Source organism: Atractosteus spatula, chromosome 1 (assembly GCF_055471065.1).
Source record: "Atractosteus spatula isolate fAtrSpa1 chromosome 1, fAtrSpa1.hap1, whole genome shotgun sequence".
Lineage (NCBI taxonomy): Eukaryota > Metazoa > Chordata > Actinopteri > Semionotiformes > Lepisosteidae > Atractosteus > Atractosteus spatula.
In genome coordinates this window covers 57,922,549-57,943,571 of record NC_142706.1, presented here as the reverse complement: position 1 = coordinate 57,943,571, position 21,023 = coordinate 57,922,549, and the positions used below count along the sequence as shown (strand labels likewise).

The 21,023-nt window shown below is 53.6% G+C and overlaps 1 protein-coding gene across 1 annotated transcript in view; it reads right to left on the bottom strand.

The window, feature by feature from the left end:
• lmbr1l (limb development membrane protein 1-like) overlaps window positions 1-21,023 on the bottom strand; it is a 41,942-nt gene that overhangs the window by 17,160 nt on the left and 3,759 nt on the right. The window contains exons 2-7 of the mRNA XM_088924821.1: window positions 17,530-17,614; window positions 10,952-10,985; window positions 10,232-10,371; window positions 8,061-8,164; window positions 7,594-7,720; window positions 7,439-7,507 (exon numbers count right to left, since the gene is read on the bottom strand). Of these exons, the coding sequence (XP_088780947.1) occupies window positions 7,439-7,507; window positions 7,594-7,720; window positions 8,061-8,164; window positions 10,232-10,371; window positions 10,952-10,985; window positions 17,530-17,614 (559 nt within the window). The remainder of the gene's footprint in view (window positions 1-7,438; window positions 7,508-7,593; window positions 7,721-8,060; window positions 8,165-10,231; window positions 10,372-10,951; window positions 10,986-17,529; window positions 17,615-21,023) is intronic.

Below are 21,023 nucleotides of genomic sequence, written 5' to 3'. Positions count from 1 at the left end.
TCCCAGCACAGCCCCTACACTGTCCACACTGCAGGGACACAGAGACACAGGGCTCAGACACTCCCAGCACAGCCCCTACACTGTGCACACTACAGGGACACAGAGACACAGGGCTCAGGCACTCCCAGCACAGCCCCTACACTGTGCACACTACAGGGACACAGAGACACAGAGCCCAGACACTCCCAGCACAGCCCCTACACTGTGCCACTGCAGGGACACAGAGACGCAGAGTTCAGACACTCCCAGCACAGCCCCTACACTGTCCACACTGCAGGGACACAGAGACACAGGGCTCAGACACTCCCAGCACAGCCCCTACACTGTCCACACTGCAGGGACACAGAGACACAGGGCTCAGACACTCCCAGCACAGCCCCTACACTGTGCCACTGCAGGGACACAGAGACACAGGGTTCAGACACTCCCAGCACAGCCCCTACACTGTGCACACTACAGGGACACAGAGACACAGGGCTCAGACACTCCCAGCACAGCCCCTACACTGTGCACACTGCAGGGACACAGAGACACAGGGCTCAGACACTCCCAGCACAGCCCCTACACTGTCCACACTGCAGGGACACAGAGACACAGGGTTCAGACACTTCCAGCACAGCCCCTACACTGTGCACACTACAGGGACACAGAGACACAGGGCTCATACACTCCCAGCACAGCCCCTGCACTGTCCACACTGCAGGGACACAGAGACACAGGGTTCAGACACTCCCAGCACAGCCCCTACACTGTGCACACGACAGGGACACAGAGACACAGGGCTCATACACTCCCAGCACAGCCCCTGCACTGTCCACACTGCAGGGACACAGAGACACAGGGTTCAGACACTCCCAGCACAGCCCCTACACTGTGCACACTACAGGGACACAGAGACACAGGGCTCAGACACTCCCAGCACAGCCCCTACACTGTCCACACTGCAGGGACACAGAGACACAGGGTTCAGACACTCCCAGCACAGCCCCTACACTGTGCCACTGCAGGGACACAGAGGCACAGGGTTCAGACACTCCCAGCACAGCCCCTACACTGTGCACACTGCAGGGACACAGAGACACAGAGCCCAGACACTCCCAGCACAGCTCCTACACTGTGCACACTGCAGGGACACAGAGACACAGGGCTCAGACACTCCCAGCACAGCCCCTACACTGTCCACACTGCAGGGACACGGAGACACAGGGCTCAGACACTCCCAGCACAGCCCCTACACTGTGCCACTGCAGGGACACAGAGACACAGGGTTCAGACACTCCCAGCACAGCCCCTACACTGTGCACACTACAGGGACACAGAGACACAGAGCCCAGACACTCCCAGCACAGCCCCTACACTGTGCCACTGCAGGGACACAGAGACGCAGAGTTCAGACACTCCCAGCACAGCCCCTACACTGTCCACACTGCAGGGACACAGAGACACAGGGTTCAGACACTCCCAGCACAGCCCCTACACTGTGCACACTACAGGGACACAGAGACACAGGGCTCAGACACTCCCAGCACAGCCCCTACACTGTGCCACTGCAGGGACACAGAGACACAGGGTTCAGACACTCCCAGCACAGCCCCTACACTGTGCACACTACAGGGACACAGAGACACAGGGCTCAGACACTCCCAGCACAGCCCCTACACTGTCCACACTGCAGGAACACAGAGACACAGGGTTCAGACACTCCCAGCACAGCCCCTACACTGTGCCACTGCAGGGACACAGAGACACAGGGTTCAGACACTCCCAGCACAGCCCCTACACTGTGCACACTACAGGGACACAGAGACACAGAGCCCAGACACTCCCAGCACAGCCCCTACACTGTGCCACTGCAGGGACACAGAGACGCAGAGTTCAGACACTCCCAGCACAGCTCCTACACTGTGCACACTGCAGGGACACAGAGACACAGGGCTCAGACACTCCCAGCACAGCCCCTACACTGTGCCACTGCAGGGACACAGAGACGCAGAGTTCAGACACTCCCAGCACAGCTCCTACACTGTGCACACTGCAGGGACACAGAGACACAGGGCTCAGACACTCCCAGCACAGCCCCTACACTGTCCACACTGCAGGGACACAGAGTCACAGGGCTCAGACACTCCCAGCACAGCCCCTACACTGTGCCACTGCAGGGACACAGAGACGCAGAGTTCAGACACTCCCAGCACAGCCCCTACACTGTCCACACTGCAGGGACACAGAGACACAGGGTTCAGACACTCCCAGCACAGCCCCTACACTGTGCACACTACAGGGACACAGAGACACAGGGCTCAGACACTCCCAGCACAGCCCCTACACTGTGCCACTGCAGGGACACAGAGACACAGGGTTCAGACACTCCCAGCACAGCCCCTACACTGTGCACACTACAGGGACACAGAGACACAGGGCTCAGACACTCCCAGCACAGCCCCTACACTGTCCACACTGCAGGGACACAGAGACACAGGGTTCAGACACTCCCAGCACAGCCCCTACACTGTGCACACTACAGGGACACAGAGACACAGAGCCCAGACACTCCCAGCACAGCCCCTACACTGTGCCACTGCAGGGACACAGAGACGCAGAGTTCAGACACTCCCAGCACAGCTCCTACACTGTGCACACTGCAGGGACACAGAGACACAGGGCTCAGACACTCCCAGCACAGCCCCTACACTGTCCACACTGCAGGGACACAGAGACACAGGGCTCAGACACTCCCAGCACAGCCCCTACACTGTGCCACTGCAGGGACACAGAGACACAGGGTTCAGACACTCCCAGCACAGCCCCTACACTGTGCACACTACAGGGACACAGAGACACAGAGCCCAGACACTCCCAGCACAGCCCCTACACTGTGCCACTGCAGGGACACAGAGACGCAGAGTTCAGACACTCCCAGCACAGCCCCTACACTGTCCACACTGCAGGGACACAGAGACACAGGGTTCAGACACTCCCAGCACAGCCCCTACACTGTGCACACTACAGGGACACAGAGACACAGGGCTCAGACACTCCCAGCACAGCCCCTACACTGTGCCACTGCAGGGACACAGAGACACAGGGTTCAGACACTCCCAGCACAGCCCCTACACTGTGCACACTACAGGGACACAGAGACACAGGGCTCAGACACTCCCAGCACAGCCCCTACACTGTCCACACTGCAGGAACACAGAGACACAGGGTTCAGACACTCCCAGCACAGCCCCTACACTGTGCCACTGCAGGGACACAGAGACACAGGGTTCAGACACTCCCAGCACAGCCCCTACACTGTGCACACTACAGGGACACAGAGACACAGAGCCCAGACACTCCCAGCACAGCCCCTACACTGTGCCACTGCAGGGACACAGAGACGCAGAGTTCAGACACTCCCAGCACAGCTCCTACACTGTGCACACTGCAGGGACACAGAGACACAGGGCTCAGACACTCCCAGCACAGCCCCTACACTGTCCACACTGCAGGGACACAGAGACACAGGGCTCAGACACTCCCAGCACAGCCCCTACACTGTGCCACTGCAGGGACACAGAGACGCAGAGTTCAGACACTCCCAGCACAGCCCCTACACTGTCCACACTGCAGGGACACAGAGACACAGGGTTCAGACACTCCCAGCACAGCCCCTACACTGTGCACACTACAGGGACACAGAGACACAGGGCTCAGACACTCCCAGCACAGCCCCTACACTGTGCCACTGCAGGGACACAGAGACACAGGGTTCAGACACTCCCAGCACAGCCCCTACACTGTGCACACTACAGGGACACAGAGACACAGGGCTCAGACACTCCCAGCACAGCCCCTACACTGTCCACAGTGCAGGAACACAGAGACACAGGGTTCAGACACTCCCAGCACAGCCCCTACACTGTGCACACTACAGGGACACAGAGACACAGGGCTCAGACACTCCCAGCACAGCCCCTACACTGTCCACACAGCAGGGACACAGAGACACAGGGCTCAGACACTCCCAGCACAGCCCCTACACTGTCCACACTGCAGGAACACAGAGACACAGGGCTCAGACACTCCCAGCACAGCCCCTACACTGTCCACACTGCAGGAACACAGAGACACAGGGTTCAGACTCTCCCAGCACAGCCCCTACACTGTCCACACTACAGGGACACAGAGACACAGGGTTCAGACACTCCCAGCACAGCCCCTACACTGTGCACACTGCAGGGACACAGAGACACAGGGCTCAGACACTCCCAGCACAGCCCCTACACTGTGCCACTGCAGGGACACAGAGACACAGAGCCCAGACACTCCCAGCACAGCCCCTACACTGTGCCACTGCAGGGACACAGAGACACAGGGTTCAGACACTCCCAGCACAGCCCCTACACTGTGCACACTGCAGGGACACAGAGACACAGGGCTCAGACACTCCCAGCACAGCCCCTACACTGTGCCACTGCAGGGACACAGAGACACAGGGTTCAGACACTCCCAGCACAGCCCCTACACTGTGCACACTGCAGGGACACAGAGACACAGGGTTCAGACACTCCCAGCACAACCCCTACACTGTCCACACTACAGGGACACAGAGACACAGGGCTCAGACACTCCCAGCACAGCCCCTACACTGTGCCACTGCAGGGACACAGAGACACAGGGCTCAGACACTCCCAGCACAGCCCCTACACTGTGCCACTGCAGGGACACAGAGACACAGGGCTCAGACACTCCCAGCACAGCCCCTACACTGTGCACACTGCAGGGACACAGAGACACAGGGCTCAGACACTCCCAGCACAGCCCCTACACTGTCCACACTGCAGGAACACAGAGACACAGGGTTCAGACACTCCCAGCACAGCCCCTACACTGTGCACACTACAGGGACACAGAGACACAGGGCTCAGACACTCCCAGCACAGCCCCTACACTGTGCACACTACAGGGACACAGAGACACAGAGCCCAGACACTCCCAGCACAGCCCCTACACTGTGCCACTGCAGGGACACAGAGACACAGGGTTCAGACACTCCCAGCACAGCCCCTACACTGTCCACACTACAGGGACACAGAGACACAGGGCTCAGACACTCCCAGCACAGCCCCTACACTGTGCCACTGCAGGGACACAGAGACACAGGGCTCAGACACTCCCAGCACAGCCCCTACACTGTGCCACTGCAGGGACACAGAGACACAGGGTTCAGACACTCCCAGCACAGCCCCTACACTGTGCACACTGCAGGGACACAGAGACACAGGGCTCAGACACTCCCAGCACAGCCCCTACACTGTGCACACTACAGGGACACAGAGACACAGGGCTCAGGCACTCCCAGCACAGCCCCTACACTGTGCACACTACAGGGACACAGAGACACAGAGCCCAGACACTCCCAGCACAGCCCCTACACTGTGCCACTGCAGGGACACAGAGACGCAGAGTTCAGACACTCCCAGCACAGCCCCTACACTGTGCCACTGCAGGGACACAGAGACACAGGGCTCAGACACTCCCAGCACAGCCCCTACACTGTGCACACTACAGGGACACAGAGACACAGGGCTCAGACACTCCCAGCACAGCCCCTACACTGTCCACACTGCAGGGACACAGAGACACAGGGTTCAGACACTTCCAGCACAGCCCCTACACTGTGCACACTACAGGGACACAGAGACACAGGGCTCATACACTCCCAGCACAGCCCCTGCACTGTCCACACTGCAGGGACACAGAGACACAGGGTTCAGACACTCCCAGCACAGCCCCTACACTGTGCACACTACAGGGACACAGAGACACAGGGCTCATACACTCCCAGCACAGCCCCTGCACTGTCCACACTGCAGGGACACAGAGACACAGGGTTCAGACACTCCCAGCACAGCCCCTACACTGTGCACACTACAGGGACACAGAGACACAGGGCTCAGACACTCCCAGCACAGCCCCTACACTGTGCACACTACAGGGACACAGAGACACAGGGCTCAGACACTCCCAGCACAGCCCCTACACTGTCCACACTGCAGGGACACAGAGACACAGGGTTCAGACACTTCCAGCACAGCCCCTACACTGTGCACACTACAGGGACACAGAGACACAGGGCTCATACACTCCCAGCACAGCCCCTGCACTGTCCACACTGCAGGGACACAGAGACACAGGGTTCAGACACTCCCAGCACAGCCCCTACACTGTGCACACTACAGGGACACAGAGACACAGGGCTCATACACTCCCAGCACAGCCCCTGCACTGTCCACACTGCAGGGACACAGAGACACAGGGTTCAGACACTCCCAGCACAGCCCCTACACTGTGCACACTACAGGGACACAGAGACACAGGGCTCAGACACTCCCAGCACAGCCCCTACACTGTGCACACTACAGGGACACAGAGACACAGGGCTCAGACACTCCCAGCACAGCCCCTACACTGTCCACACTGCAGGGACACAGAGACACAGGGTTCAGACACTCCCAGCACAGCCCCTACACTGTGCCACTGCAGGGACACAGAGACACAGGGTTCAGACACTCCCAGCACAGCCCCTACACTGTGCACACTGCAGGGACACAGAGACACAGAGCCCAGACACTCCCAGCACAGCCCCTACACTGTGCACACTGCAGGGACACAGAGACACAGGGCTCAGACACTCCCAGCACAGCCCCTACACTGTCCACACTGCAGGGACACAGAGACACAGGGCTCAGACACTCCCAGCACAGCCCCTACACTGTCCACACTACAGGGACACAGAGACACAGGGTTCAGACACTCCCAGCACAGCCCCTACACTGTGCCACTGCAGGGACACAGAGACACAGGGCTCAGACACTCCCAGCACAGCCCCTACACTGTGCCACTGCAGGGACACAGAGACACAGGGTTCAGACACTCCCAGCACAGCCCCTACACTGTGCACACTGCAGGGACACAGAGACACAGGGCTCAGACACTCCCAGCACAGCCCCTACACTGTCCACACTACAGGGACACAGAGACACAGGGCTCAGACACTCCCAGCACAGCCCCTACACTGTGCCACTGCAGGGACACAGAGACACAGGGTTCAGACACTCCCAGCACAGCCCCTACACTGTGCACACTGCAGGGACACAGAGACACAGGGCTCAGACACTCCCAGCACAGCCCCTACACTGTGCACACTGCAGGGACACAGAGACACAGGGCTCAGACACTCCCAGCACAGCCCCTACACTGTGCCACTGCAGGGACACAGAGACACAGGGTTCAGACACTCCCAGCACAGCCCCTACACTGTGCCACTGCAGGGACACAGAGACACAGGGCTCAGACACTCCCAGCACAGCCCCTACACTGTGCACCCCGACACTCACAGCCCGCAGGAAGCATGATGGCACAGACACACAGTGCTTGAGGAGGTACTTACACAGCAGCAGCAGGACCCCGAGCAGAGAGATGCAGGAGTACAGGTAGGGCAGGTAGCACTCCCACAGGTCTGAGAGAGAGACAGGCAGGTCATCAGGCCGGAGGAACAGAGGTGCAGGCAGAGACTGAGGGCAGGGCCACGGGGCCACAGCTCACCGTATAGACTGTCGCGGGCCGCGCTATCGTGATCGATGAGTGCCGATGCCACCCAGAGGATCCCCAGGACCAGCAGAGTGAGGAGCAGGAGCACCACCGCCGTCTCGTACACACGCGCCATCACGCCCTGTCGTGCCAAAAACATGCCAATTACAGACGTAACACTCAAGACACCTGCTGCTTTCCACAACACGCCTGCTGCACACAGGGGTGCCAAAATGTACTCATCAGGTGTCCAACACGCAGCAACAACACTCCATCTACATGCTACTCACACGCCAACATCAGAATTATCATACACAGCGCATGTGGCTCAGACATACTAGTTACATGTTACTCAGAAAGCTACAAAAGCACAACACTTGATCATCAACACTGCAAACACTCAGGTTACAATTCATGTGTGGCCCAGTAGGGGGCGGCGTGGAGAGCACAGCGCACGAGACGGGCGAGGAAGACAGCGGTACCTTCTTGGAACCGACAAAGCCCTCGGACTCGGTGAAGAAGTAGGCGAAGGGCATGAGGAAGATCAGGGAGAGGTTGGAGAAGAGGTAGACTAGGTTCCACAGCCCTGGGATTAATAAAGAGCAAACATTAGTCAGATGAAAGTTTAAAGCTCTGCCCTAGTGATGGGAATGTATTGACTCCCCCACAGTAAAGAAACTAAGGACTAGGAAAACAGCTGGAGGTTGATGCTTAATGTAGATGTAGGCAAGTGCATTTTATTGTATGTTGGTAACAAAAACAAACTAGAGATTTAAGATGAAAATCACTGATCTTAAAGAAGCTACTTTTCTCAAAGGTTTAGGATTGACTTTACATACATCTTAGACACTCCGAGGAAGCAATAAAAAGATTATCAGAATGTCAGGAAATATAGTTAAAGGCGTAGAAGTTGAATCCAGAGATGTTATGTTAAAATTGTACAGTGCCATAAAAGACTTAATTTAGACTATTGTGTGCAATTTGGGTCACTGTGTTACAAAAAAGATATTTCAGCTCTGGGATCAGTCCAGAGAAGAACCACCAACTACACCCTGGAGCTTAAGGGAGTGTCCTACACTGACAGGCTTGAGGAACTGAGCCTCTTTAGTCTGAAGGGAGTGTCCCACACTGACAGGCTTGAGGAACTGAGCCTCTTTAGTCTGAAGGGAGTGTCCCACACTGACAGGCTGGAGGAACTAAGTCTCTTTAGTCTGAAGGAAGTGTCCTGCACTGACAGGCTGAAGGAACTGAGTCTCTTTAGTCTGAAGGGTGTGTCCTACACTGACAGATTGAAGGAACTGAAGACAAGTATCAGGTCCCCTTAAAGTATTCAAAATTCTCAAAGTCACTGACAAAGTCAATCAACAGTGAAACATGAACAGTGGTCACAAGTGGAAGTTACAAGGAAGAGCATTTAATACTTGGACACTTCAGACAATGGATTGTGGGAGAAGGGAACAAGTGACCCTATGTATGGGCTAACTTATCCGTAGCCAGATCCCATCTTAGTAACAGGGCTCAGCGCCCCTGTCTGTGGGGTGATATTTCTGCAGCTAGATCCCAGCTCAACGATAGTAACTCAAAGCCCTCTGTTTATGGCTCACTTCTTCTTAGTAACTATAAGAGTTTTAATCCTCGTGTGGATGATTAGTGCAGAGATCCCCTCTGCAGAAAAGTACATTTGGATTTCTGGATGTTTTGTTTGCCTGCCTATGCAAATAAACATGTAAAACCTTAACGGATTCGCTCTGGGCCAGACTGTGAAACTAAGAGCTGAATGGTCAGCTTGTGCCTTGTTTCTTATTCAACAGCGATAGTGGTTTTAACTGGCCAAAGCTGGGAGGATTGGGACTTCAAATGACAAAAATTAAACACCAAAAACTACATGTTGTGTTTGGATGCTTGGCTTGTTGTGCAAATTTATAGCTGCTGCTTTGTGTACAGTGGCTTATGCTTTGCATGTTGCGTAAGTGTGTAGCTGATGTGCTTGGCAGTGCAGTGTAAGTAGGAAAGTATGGAGTTGATGCACTGCAGTCCCACTGCACAGCAGCTCAGGGCAGGAGAGAGACACTGCTGCTCCAGGGGGTGAAGGGAGGACAGACTGTACAGGGGCAGAGTGGGGTTTATCCAGGACACTGGGGTGACACCCCCACTCTTACAAGCAGGGTCCTGGGATCTTCAGAGAGCAGGGAGTCAGGACCTCAGGTTAATGTGTCATCTGAAGGACAGCGCCTCCTACAGCACAGAGTCCCCCATCACCACACTGGTCACTGGTTTGGAAATTCTGGACCAGAGGGAAGTGCAACTCCTACTGGTCCAGTAGCACCACTTACAGCACAGACCTGATTTACCTGCAAAGTCTCCAGTCCCAGCCTCAACTAGCTCCCGACAGCTGACGAAATCCAACTACAAGGTGGAATTGCTGCTGCTCCCAAGAGTGGAAAAGGCGTGTGCTTGGCTTGCAGTGAGGAGAAGGCGTGTGCTTGGCGTGCGGTGTGGAGAAGGCGTGTGCTTGTCGTGTGGTGTTTCTTGAAGGTATGCAGTGTGTGTAGATGGCATGTAGTTGGTGTGTTATGTGTTTAGAAAGCACGTGTTTAGTGTCCGGTATACGTGTGTAGAATGCGGGTGGCGTGTCATGCAGTAATCTGCTCACCGTGGATGAGGGAGCCGTTGAGCCACTGCATGTAGTAGCTGTGTGGGAAGGACAGCAGAATCTCGTTGGACAGGATGGAGAGTGGGAGGAGGAGTACAGCACACACGGAGACTGCCAGGGTGAAGGTGCACAGCCACAGCCTGGGAGAGAGGGAGGAGAGGAGCGTGGAGGTACAGGAGAGAGGGAAGCGTGAGGAAAGAGTGAAAAGACAAAGGTCAGTCTCAGCTGAATGTAAACTTTGCTCTAGTAAGACACCCTAAATGACAGGCCTGTGCATGCTGTAAGAGCCTGCCTATGCAAGCTGTCACCCAGCACACGCATGTAACTTCACTTCTCGTTCACAGAGTCACACCAGACACAGCACACATGTGTAATTTCACTTCTCATTCACAGAGTCACACCTGACACAGCACACGCGTGTAATGTTACTTCTTGTTCACAGAGTCACAGCACACGTGTGTAACTTCACTTCTCGTTCACAGAGTCACACCAGACACAGCACAAGTGTGTAATGTTACTTCTTGTTCACAGAGTCACACCTGACACAGCACACGCGTGTAATGTTACTTCTTGTTCACAGAGTCACAGCACACGCGTGTAACTTCACTTCTCGTTCACAGAGTCTCTGGGCTCAGAGCTCAACACACACAGACACAGCACATACATGCAACTTCAGCTCTTGTTCACCAAGTCTCTGGGCTCAGTGACAACAGGACTTACGCAATTGTGTTGACGGTGGCATCCTCACTGTCATCTGAAACAAGCAGAGGAGAACAGAATGTTAACATGGTAAGTAAAGTCTAGGGCTTTAGCGAAAGGTTACTGATGGGGTCAGCCTGGTTGCTATAGTAGTTAACTGAAGCTGATTCTAGATTGATTGATGGCTGGACCACCATCAGGTCCACTTTGTGTTTTTCTATAACTCACAGAACATCAGAATCTAGAACAAAACAACAGAAAAATACAGCAGCAACAACACAACATCAGTGCACCTGTGCAACAGCGTCACCCGCAGGAAGGGAGATGGACAGAGTGAAGGAGAGAAACAAGCAGGTCCTAGACAGACAGTACACACTGACCAGGGAGAGAGCAAGGAGAAACTGACCCTGACAGAGTACAGGCTCAGTGCCCACAGCCTGGCCATAGAAACTGGACACAGACAGACCTGGCTGTCCAGAGAGGACAGGCTCTGTGACCACAGACTGGACATAGAAACTGGACACAGACAGACCTGGCTGTCCAGAGAGGACAGGCTCAGTGACCACAGCCTGGACATAGAAACTGGACACAGACAGACCTGGCTGCCCAGAGAGGACAGGCTCAGTGACCACAGCCTGGACATAGAAACTGGACACAGACAGACCTGGCTGCCCAGAGAGGACAAGCTCAGTGACCACAACCTGGACATAGAAACTGGACACAGACAGACCTGGCTGTCCAGAGAGGACAGGCTCAGTGGCCACAGCCTGGACAAAGGCAGACCCTGTTGTTTACAGGGGGGCCGTTCCAGTGTGTTTCACTCAGGGGGAGGGAGGAAGAGGAGCGAGGGAGGAAAGGGGTGAAAGGTTGTGCTCTGCGGTTTCCACGGCGGCGCAGGAAGCCCAGCTCTTCCTGACAGGCCCGCGCTCTCTGTCTTGGGAAGAGCTCGGAAAATCCCAGCAATGACAGGGAAGCGGCATAGGAAAAACAATAGGAAATAATAAGCTACACTGAGCTGGTTTCCAAAATCCGAGAGGATTAAAAACAGCCGCATGCCCGCTGCGGCGCGGGAGCTCGGGATTGCGGAGGAGCCGGGAACACGGACCGGGAACACGGCTCCCCGTCAGCTGCGCAGTCCTTCTGGACAGCACCCGCTCCGCACTCCTTCCTCCTGGGACGGAGATTGCGAAGCTGGCAGTGCCTTGCTTCGGAAACAGGGGGCTGAGCCGACTGCCTGCAGCCGTCAACACCCGTGTGCGTCAGACAGAGACAGGGCTGTTTCCACACTCCGTCCCAAAATACCAGCGCTGCGCTTACATAACCGCCAGCGCCAGGAATGTCCCTGTGTGATAATAATACCCTGCACTAATACACAGTGTCCCGGACTCTGATTCCTCTGGCCTCTGCACTGTTCACAGTCCAGAGTTACAAAAATAATGTTACACAGTCACTGCGCTGTGCCACACTGTTGTTCTGCTGTGCTGTGTTACACTGTCACTGCACTGTGCTACACTGTTGTTCTGCTGTGCTGTGTTGCACTGTCACTGCGCTGTGCTACACTGTCACTGTGCTGTGTTACACTGTTGTTTTGCTGTGCTGTGCTGTGCTACACTGTCACTGCGCTGTGCTACACTGTTGTTCTGCTGTGCTGTGTTGTGTTACACTGTCACTGCGCTGTGCTACACTGTCGCTGTGCTGTGTTGTGAAACACTGTCGCTGTGCTGCGTCACACTATCATTCTGCTGTGTTGGGAAACTGTCCAGGTGTCTGTTGGTTTTGATTGCTTTAAAAATGCTTTCCGGAGGGAAGCTTTTGAAATAAATGATGACCAGGGTGGGAGGGATCTGCAGCAACCCTGGTGGCCCGATTCAGCACTGTAGATTTGTACAGCACGGCGAGGGATGGAAGACTGCAGCCAGTCACTTTCTCAGCACACTTGAAAATGCGCTGCAATCGGTTTTTGGACTGTGCACAGTAGCAGAGCCAAACCAGACGATGAGAGGAGAAGTAATCACACTCTCAGTAACGGCTCTGTAGAACTGTATGAGAATAGGCTGTGCAATGCCAGGCTTCTTGAGGTGTCTCAAAAAGTACATGCGCTGCTGTGCTCTCTTTGTATTGGAAGCGATGTTGTCATCCCAGTGGAGAGTGTTTGAGATGATGGTGTCCAGGAATTTGCAGAATTTGCAGAATTCCACCACATTGACATTGACAATGACTGCACTCCCAGCCACTTGATTACCGGGGTGGGGGGTTGCTGGGGGATGCTTTCTGAAATCGATGATCATTTCTCCAGTTTTAGTGGTGTTGAGATCCAAGTTGTTGGTGGTACACCACACTGTAAGTCGATCCACTTCCTTTCTGGACCGCCGTTTGTGATGAGGCCTGTAACAGTGGGATCGTCTGCAAACCTGAGTCATCTAACCGAGGAGTGGCTGGGAGTGCAGTCATTGGTGTACAAGGAATGGAGTAGAGGAGAGAGCACACAGCCTTGGGGTGCGCCTGTGCTGATAGTTCGGCAGGCTGAAAGATCGGGGCCCACTCAAACATACTGCTTCTGATTAGTCCGGAAATCGAGAATCCATTTGCAAATGGACTGATTAACATTTGAGAGTTTGCTCAGTAGTAAATCAGGAATTATTGTGTTAAATGCTGAGCTAAAAGCCACAAACAGGATTCTAGCGTACGTGCCTCTAAGGTCCAGATGTTGCAGGACAAAGTGTAGGCCTATATTCACAGCGTCGTCCACTGACCTACTGGCCTTGTATGCAAACTGCAGGGGATCAAGGTGGGTAGCAGTAAGTCTTCAGGTAGTTGAGAATCAGACGTTCAAATGTTTTCATTATCACCGACGTTAGTGCGACGGGGTCTATAGTCATTAAGGCAGGTTATTTTGTCCTTTGTTGGAACAGGAACAATAACAGAAGATTTGAAGCAGTCTGGCACTGTGCACAGGGACAATGATTGACTGAAAATATCTGTAAAGATGGGAGCAAGTTGGCCAGCACAGTGTTTTAGTGTGGCTGGAGATACACAGTCAGGTCCTGCTGCCTTTTTACTGTTTTGCTTTTTGAATAGCCTTAACACATCCTGTTCTTTGATTTAAAGGGCATTCTCAAGACTCGTGAATGGTGTCAAGTCTTCCTGAGAGATTGAGTGAGAGTGGGTGTGGAACTGCTGTTGACTGGGGGACAATAGCTCATCTTGGAGGCGTGAAATATCTGGAAGAGTCGTGAGATGGCCATGGACACGGTCGTTGGAGATCCTTTGTGTTTCAGATCTACTGTAAAATGTGTTATCTGGTACAAACTGATCAATCTGAGGGGATTTCCTTTTGTAATTGGTAACTGGAGACCTTTCCCTTGTTGTTCCAGTTTGTGCTTGTAATTCCTTTCAGCAGATCTTATTGCAGAATCGAGCTGGTTCCTGGCCTGTTTGTCGTGGTCCCTGTCGCCACTTTTGTGAGCTGCTTGCTGTGCTTTTCGAAGGCCTTTGTGAACCATGGCTTTGCATTGTTGTATTGAGCAATAATTTCTGTGGGAATACAAACCTCTTCAAAGAATCTAATATGAATGATGTTTCAGGGGAACAAGTAATAGGTTTATTCCATGCTGAAAAAGAGAAGAAAGAAAACACAACGTTTCAGCTGTGGAGCCTTCTTCACCCGAAACGTTGTGTTCTCTTTCTTCTCTTCAGCCTGGAATAAACCTATTACTTGTTCCTTTGCAGCCTACGCGTGCTGACGCAGCTCCCCGCCTGAACTACTTCAGCCTATGATGCTATAGTGTCTGTAAGATCACCAATGTTGCCACAAGCACTGTTAAATACATCCCAGTCTGTGAAGTCCAAACAGTCTCTGAGCTCCTCAACTGCAGCAGTAGTCCAAGTGCGCACAGATTTCTTGCTGGGTTTTGTTGTTTTAACTTCCTGTTTGTATGTAGGGAGCGGCTGTCCCGTCGCGTGCTCCGAGTTCCCCAGGGGTGCTCGAGCTATAACACGGCACGCATCTTTTATTGCGCAATAACAATGATGCAATGCTTTCTCATCTCTAGTTGGACAGGTAATTAACCGTTTATATTTTCGTAGCTCCTTGGTCAGGTTAATATGGTTAAAATCACCCAATATAACAATGGGAGAGTTGGGATGGTTGTTTTCCAGCTGTGCGATTTGACCAGACAACAGCTGCTGTACATCCAAAGCATTTGCCTGAGGGGGGATACTGTGTATACACCAACCAGAATTATGGAAGAGAACTCTCTAGGAGAGTAAAATGGTTTGCAATTAATACTCAATAGTTCCAGATTAGCAGAGCAGTACTTTGACAACACAGTAATATCATTGCACCAGTTGCTATTCACATAAAATGTCTCTGTGCTGTGTCACACTGTTGCTGTGTTGTGCTCTGAAACACTGTCGCTGTGCTGTGTCACACTGTCGCTGTGCTGTGCTGTGTCACACTGCCGCTGTGCTGTGCTGTGTCACACTGCCACTGTGCTGTGTCACACTGCTGCTGTGCTGTGTCACACTGCCGCTGTGCTGTGCTGTGTCACACTGTCGCTGTGCTGTGCTGTGTCACACTGCTGCTGTGCTGTGTCACACTGTCGCTGTGCTGTGCTGTGTCACACTGCCGCTGTGCTGTGTCACACTGCCGCTGTGCTGTGCTGTGTCACACTGCCACTGTGCTGTGCTGTGTCACACTGCCACTGTGCTGTGTCACACTGCCGCTGTGCTGTGCTGTGTCACACTGTCGCTGTGCTGTGTCATACTGCTGCTGTGCTGTGCTGTGCCACACTGTCGCTGTGCTGTGCTGTGTCACACTGCCGCTGTGCTGTGCTGTGTCACACTGCCGCTGTGCTGTGTCACACTGCCGCTGTGCTGTGCTGTGTCACACTGTCGCTGTGCTGTGTTGTGTCACACTGCTGCTGTGCTGTGTCACACTGCTGCTGTGCTGTGTCACACTGTCGCTGTGCTGTGCTGTGTCACACTGTCGCTGTGCTGTGTCACACTGCTGCTGTGCTGTGCTGTGTCACACTGCTGCTGTGCTGTGTCACACTGTCGCTGTGCTGTGCTGTGTCACACTGCCGCTGTGCTGTGTCACACTGCCGCTGTGCTGTGCTGTGTCACACTGTCGCTGTGCTGTGCTGTGTCACACTGCTGCTGTGCTGTGTCACACTGTCGCTGTGCTGTGCTGTGTCACACTGTCGCTGTGCTGTGCTGTGTCACACTGTCGCTGTGCTGTGTCACACTGCCGCTGTGCTGTGCTGTGTCACACTGTCGCTGTGCTGTGTCACGCTGTCGCTGTGCTGTGTCACACTGCCGCTGTGCTGTGCTGTGTCACACTGCCGCTGTGCTGTGTCACACTGTCGCTGTGCTGTGCTGTGTCACACTGCCGCTGTGCTGTGTCACACTGTCGCTGTGCTGTGTCACACTGTCGCTGTGTTGTGCTGTGTCACACTGCCGCTGTGCTGTGTCACACTGTCGCTGTTTTGTGCTGTGTCACACTGCTGCTGTGCTGTGCTGTGCTGTGTCACACTGCCGCTCTGCTGTGTTACACTGTTGCTGTGCTGTGCTGTGTTGTGCTGTGTCACACTGCCGCTGTGCTGTGCTGTGTCACACTGCTGCTGTGCTGTGCTGTGCTGTGCTGTGTTGTGCTGTGTCACACTGCCGCTCTGCTGTGTCACACTGCCGCTGTGCTGTGCTGTGTCACACTGCCGCTGTGCTGTGCTGTGTCACACTGCCGCTGTGCTGTGCTGTGCTGTGTCACACTGCCGCTGTGCTGTGTTACACTGTTGTTGTGCTGTGTCACACTGCCGCTGTGCTGTGCTGTGTTGTGCCGTGTCACACTGTCTCTGTGCTGTGTTACACTGTTGCTGTGCTGTGGCCCCCAGGTGTTTTCACTCAGCACTTTCCCATGTGAATGTGACTGTGAGAACAGACTTGTCCCTGCAGGCCTGGCCCAGCAGAGCAAAACACTATAAATCACTGGGGTACAGCGAGAGAGGTATGTTTGTTTGGGGTTGAGGGTAAACATGTCATTGAATTCATATAAGAATTAAGGTTCGGATGTTTTTAGCCTTCATTTGTCAGTGTCGCCTGACTGGCTTTGACACTGTGCCATCAACCTGCCCAGAAGACAAGCGACTGCACATCGAGCTTGTCTGCGCAGAGACAACAGCGCCTTCACATTCCCCTGCCAGTAGGAATGCAGGCTCTACACCACTTCACCCACTGGCCTGCTGCAGGACCCAAAACAAACAGCACACACTAGCCGAGTATCTGACCAGGGTGAGAGACAGCACAAAGAGAACCAGACCCTGATGAAGTACAGGCTCAGTGACCACAGCCTGGACATAGAAACTGGACACAGACAGACCTGGCTGTCCAGAGAGGACAGGCTCGGTGACCACAGCCTGGACATAGAAACTGGACACAGACAGACCTGGCTGGAACATAAAGTGAGCCTCTCAGTTAATAACAACAATGATATCTTGCTTTTTATTTTTGCATTGTTACTAGTCATGTCATGTCAAGTAAGCAATATTTGAATTTCATTTGGAAAAAAACGAGACCCTCCCAACACCCAGCCCCGCAGTGGCCACCTGTGATGAAGTCGGCGCTCTTCTTGAAGCGAGTGATGACCAGGTAGGACAGGAAGTAGAGGCTGGAGAAGAGCAGGACGCAGATCTGCAGGCAGACAGAGGGAGAGACAGTCGGGTCAGTACAGCCTGGCCTGGGAACAGCCTGCCTAGGTCCAACCAGCTGGGAGCACAGGAGAGACACAGACAGGCCTGGCTGCTCAGAGAGGACAGGCTCAGTGACCACAGCCTGGACGTAGAAACTGGACACAGACAGACCTGGCTGCCCAGAGAGGACAGGCTCAGTGACCACAGCCTGGCCATAGAAACTGGACACAGACAGACCTGGCTGTCCAGAGAGGACAGGCTGTGCTCCCACTGCCAGCAGGGAGAAGCAGAGACTAAGATACACTTTCTGCTGCAGTGTGACAAATACTCTGGGATCTGACAAACATTCCCTATTGTGAGTTGAACCCTCTAGTAGGGGGGTGGATCTGAACATGCCATCTTGCAGGTCAATAGATCAATAGATCAATAGCCAGAGCAGGGAAACTGCAGTCTTACAGCCTCTAGGTCACCAGAGAAGAGACTGCTTCAATCATTTAGAGATCCTCGGTGATCAAGGAGTCATTGAAATTTCAATAAAAAAACCTTCAGGACGAATTGCCTTTGCAGAGTGAGCTGGAGACAGAAATGCACACAGAAAGCATTGCAGTGCAGAATCAAAGCCGGAAACCCAAGTCCTGTGGGCCATATGTGCTAACCTTCTGTGCTACTAAAACCAAAGCAACTGAACAAAACCTTGTGTTAAATATCCCAGGTGGACTTTGGTTGATGTAGCTTTCGGAAAGGCGAGTCTCTGTTAAGGAAGCAGCAGAGACCACTGGCTAACAGTATTCCAGGAAGAAGGAACTGGCTCTCTCCACAGGCTTTCCGCATATTTTCCTGCTTTTCCAAGCAAACGTCTACAGAGGCAATAGTCAGGGGCTGCAGAACAGTCATCACTGGCCTTTTCCTGTCCACACTGTGTGCCATAGGGAGCCTTGTGCATGCTGCGTCCTTGGTATATACAGATCTGCCCCCGGGCAAGCTGGCACACTAACTGAGCTGGCACAGACAGAGCGAGTGTGAGCGGCCCAATGCACTAACTGCCCATGGGCAAGGTGGCACACTGACCGAGATGGCACAAACAGAGCCACACAGAGAAACTGTGAGCATCCTGTACAACAATATCTTAGCGGCGCGAGTCTGGGCCTGGCAGGGGGCCCAGTGAGGTCTGAGAGGAGCAGAAGAGGATTAGAGTCTAGAGTACTGCCTGGGGTATTAACTGACTCAACAAAGGGTCCTCTGTCCTGGCTGGACTGCTTGTCCCAACCCTGCGCCCTAGTCCAGGTCACCAGCAGGAGAGTGGCCTACAGGAGCCTACACCACACCAGTGCAGGAAGCAGCCACTCTTTAATCTGCTGTCCACTACAGGACAGTACTGTCCACTACAGGACAGCAGATTAAAGAGCAGACACAGTACCGTCCACTACAGGACAGTGGATTAAAGAGCAGGTACAGTACTGTCCACTACAGGACAGTGGATTAAAGAGCAGGTACAGTACTGTCCACTACAGGACAGCGGATTAAAGAGCAGGCACAGTACCGTCCACTACAGGACAGTGGATTAAAGAGCAGGTACAGTACTGTCCACTACAGGACAGTGGATTAAAGAGCAGGTACAGTACTGTCCACTACAGGACAGCGGATTGAAGAGCAGGTACAGTATTGTCCACTACAGGACAGCAGATTAATGAGCAGGTACAGTACTGTCCACTACAGGACAGCGGATTGAAGAGCAGGTACAGTGCCATCCATTACAGGACAGCAGAAGTAAGGCCTAGAGTCACAGCATCAAGAACAACCAGCCCAGCAGGTTCCTCACTGCACACACAGGCTCCTCCTTGGTCTAAGATCACACACAACATATTAACATCTTTTACTGTGTCTCTCCCAGAACCACCCCGATCTCAGACCCCCGGTCTTCGTCCTGATGTCGGGCTTTTTTAAACCACGCCTTGACATGATGTACCTTGAAAGGTGTTACGTAAAATAAAGGAGATTATCATTAATAGCACCGAGCACAGCCACGTGAGCTGTCCAGGTGCAACAGAAAATCGTCTGCATACGCAAATATTCCAACACACATTAAAATAACCTCTCGGAGGCTGGGCCACCAGCAAACTGTTCACTGTGTCCAATTACAGTATTGATCTCCCTCCTGTGCCAAGAGAAGACGGAGGCTGTGTTTTAATTATCGTCTTTGTGAATACACAGCACCCTGCCCTCCAGGCACCCTGCACCCTCGAAGACTGACAAGCCCAGAGAGGAACAGACTCTGCGCCCCACTGCACCCCACCCGTTTCACACAGAGAGGGCGATGGAGAGAGAGGGAGGCAGGTGCACACAAACAGAAAACTCACTGAACCGGTCCATAAACCCAGAACCGCTCCGCTCCTGGGAAAAGAAGAAAACAGGAAAAATTCCAAACTGACAAAAACTGTCCGTCCAAATTCCAGTCATGCTATAGAAGCTGTGAAAACATTCTCCGTGTGCAGCGAAAAACACAGAATAATGTGTGCAGGGCTGAATTAGGCCAGTACCCACTGCTAAGAAATATACAGAAGAGAGCAATACAATATCAGTTACAACTAAAAAGCAGTGACCCAAACTCTTACCTGTGCTGATAGGCATTTAGCAGTAATGGACTAATTTCCCCATTATGGGTTATCCAGCGTTTCAATATTTTCACAAGACCACATAGAGTGCAGTTCGTGCTTGGGGAAAGTCCAGGAATAGCATTTGTAGATTTAAAACCCAGCTGAGCCAAGAGCTGAGGACAAAGAAGATTCCCCAGCTGGTCCTGAAGCTCACTGACACCAACCAGCACCAGGACAGCTCAGCCAAACAACACGAGTCAGAGTCAACCACGGTACAGACACAGACAGACCTGGCCGTCCACACAGCACAGGCTCAGTGACCACAGCCTGGACATAGAGAGACAATGGCTATCCAGAGAGGACAGGCTCAGTGCCCACAGCCTGGACATAGAAACTGGACACAGACAGACCTGGCTGTCCACACAGCACAGGCTCAGTGCCCACAGCCTGGACATAGAAACTGGACACAGACAGACCTGGCTGCCCAGAGAGGACAGGCTCAGTGCCCACAGCCTGGACATAGAAACTGGACACAGACAGACCTGGCTGCACAGAGAGGACAGGCTCAGTGACCACAGCCTGGACATAGAAACTGGACACAGACAGACCTGGCTGTCCACACAGCACAGGCTCAGTGACCACAGCCTGGACATAGAAACTGGACACAGACAGACCTGGCTGCACAGAGAGGACAGGCTCAGTGACCACAGCCTGGACATAGAAACTGGACACAGACAGACCTGGCTGTCCAGAGAGGACAGGCTGTGCTCCTACTTCCAGGAGGGAGAAGCAGAGACAGAGATGCACTTTCTGCTG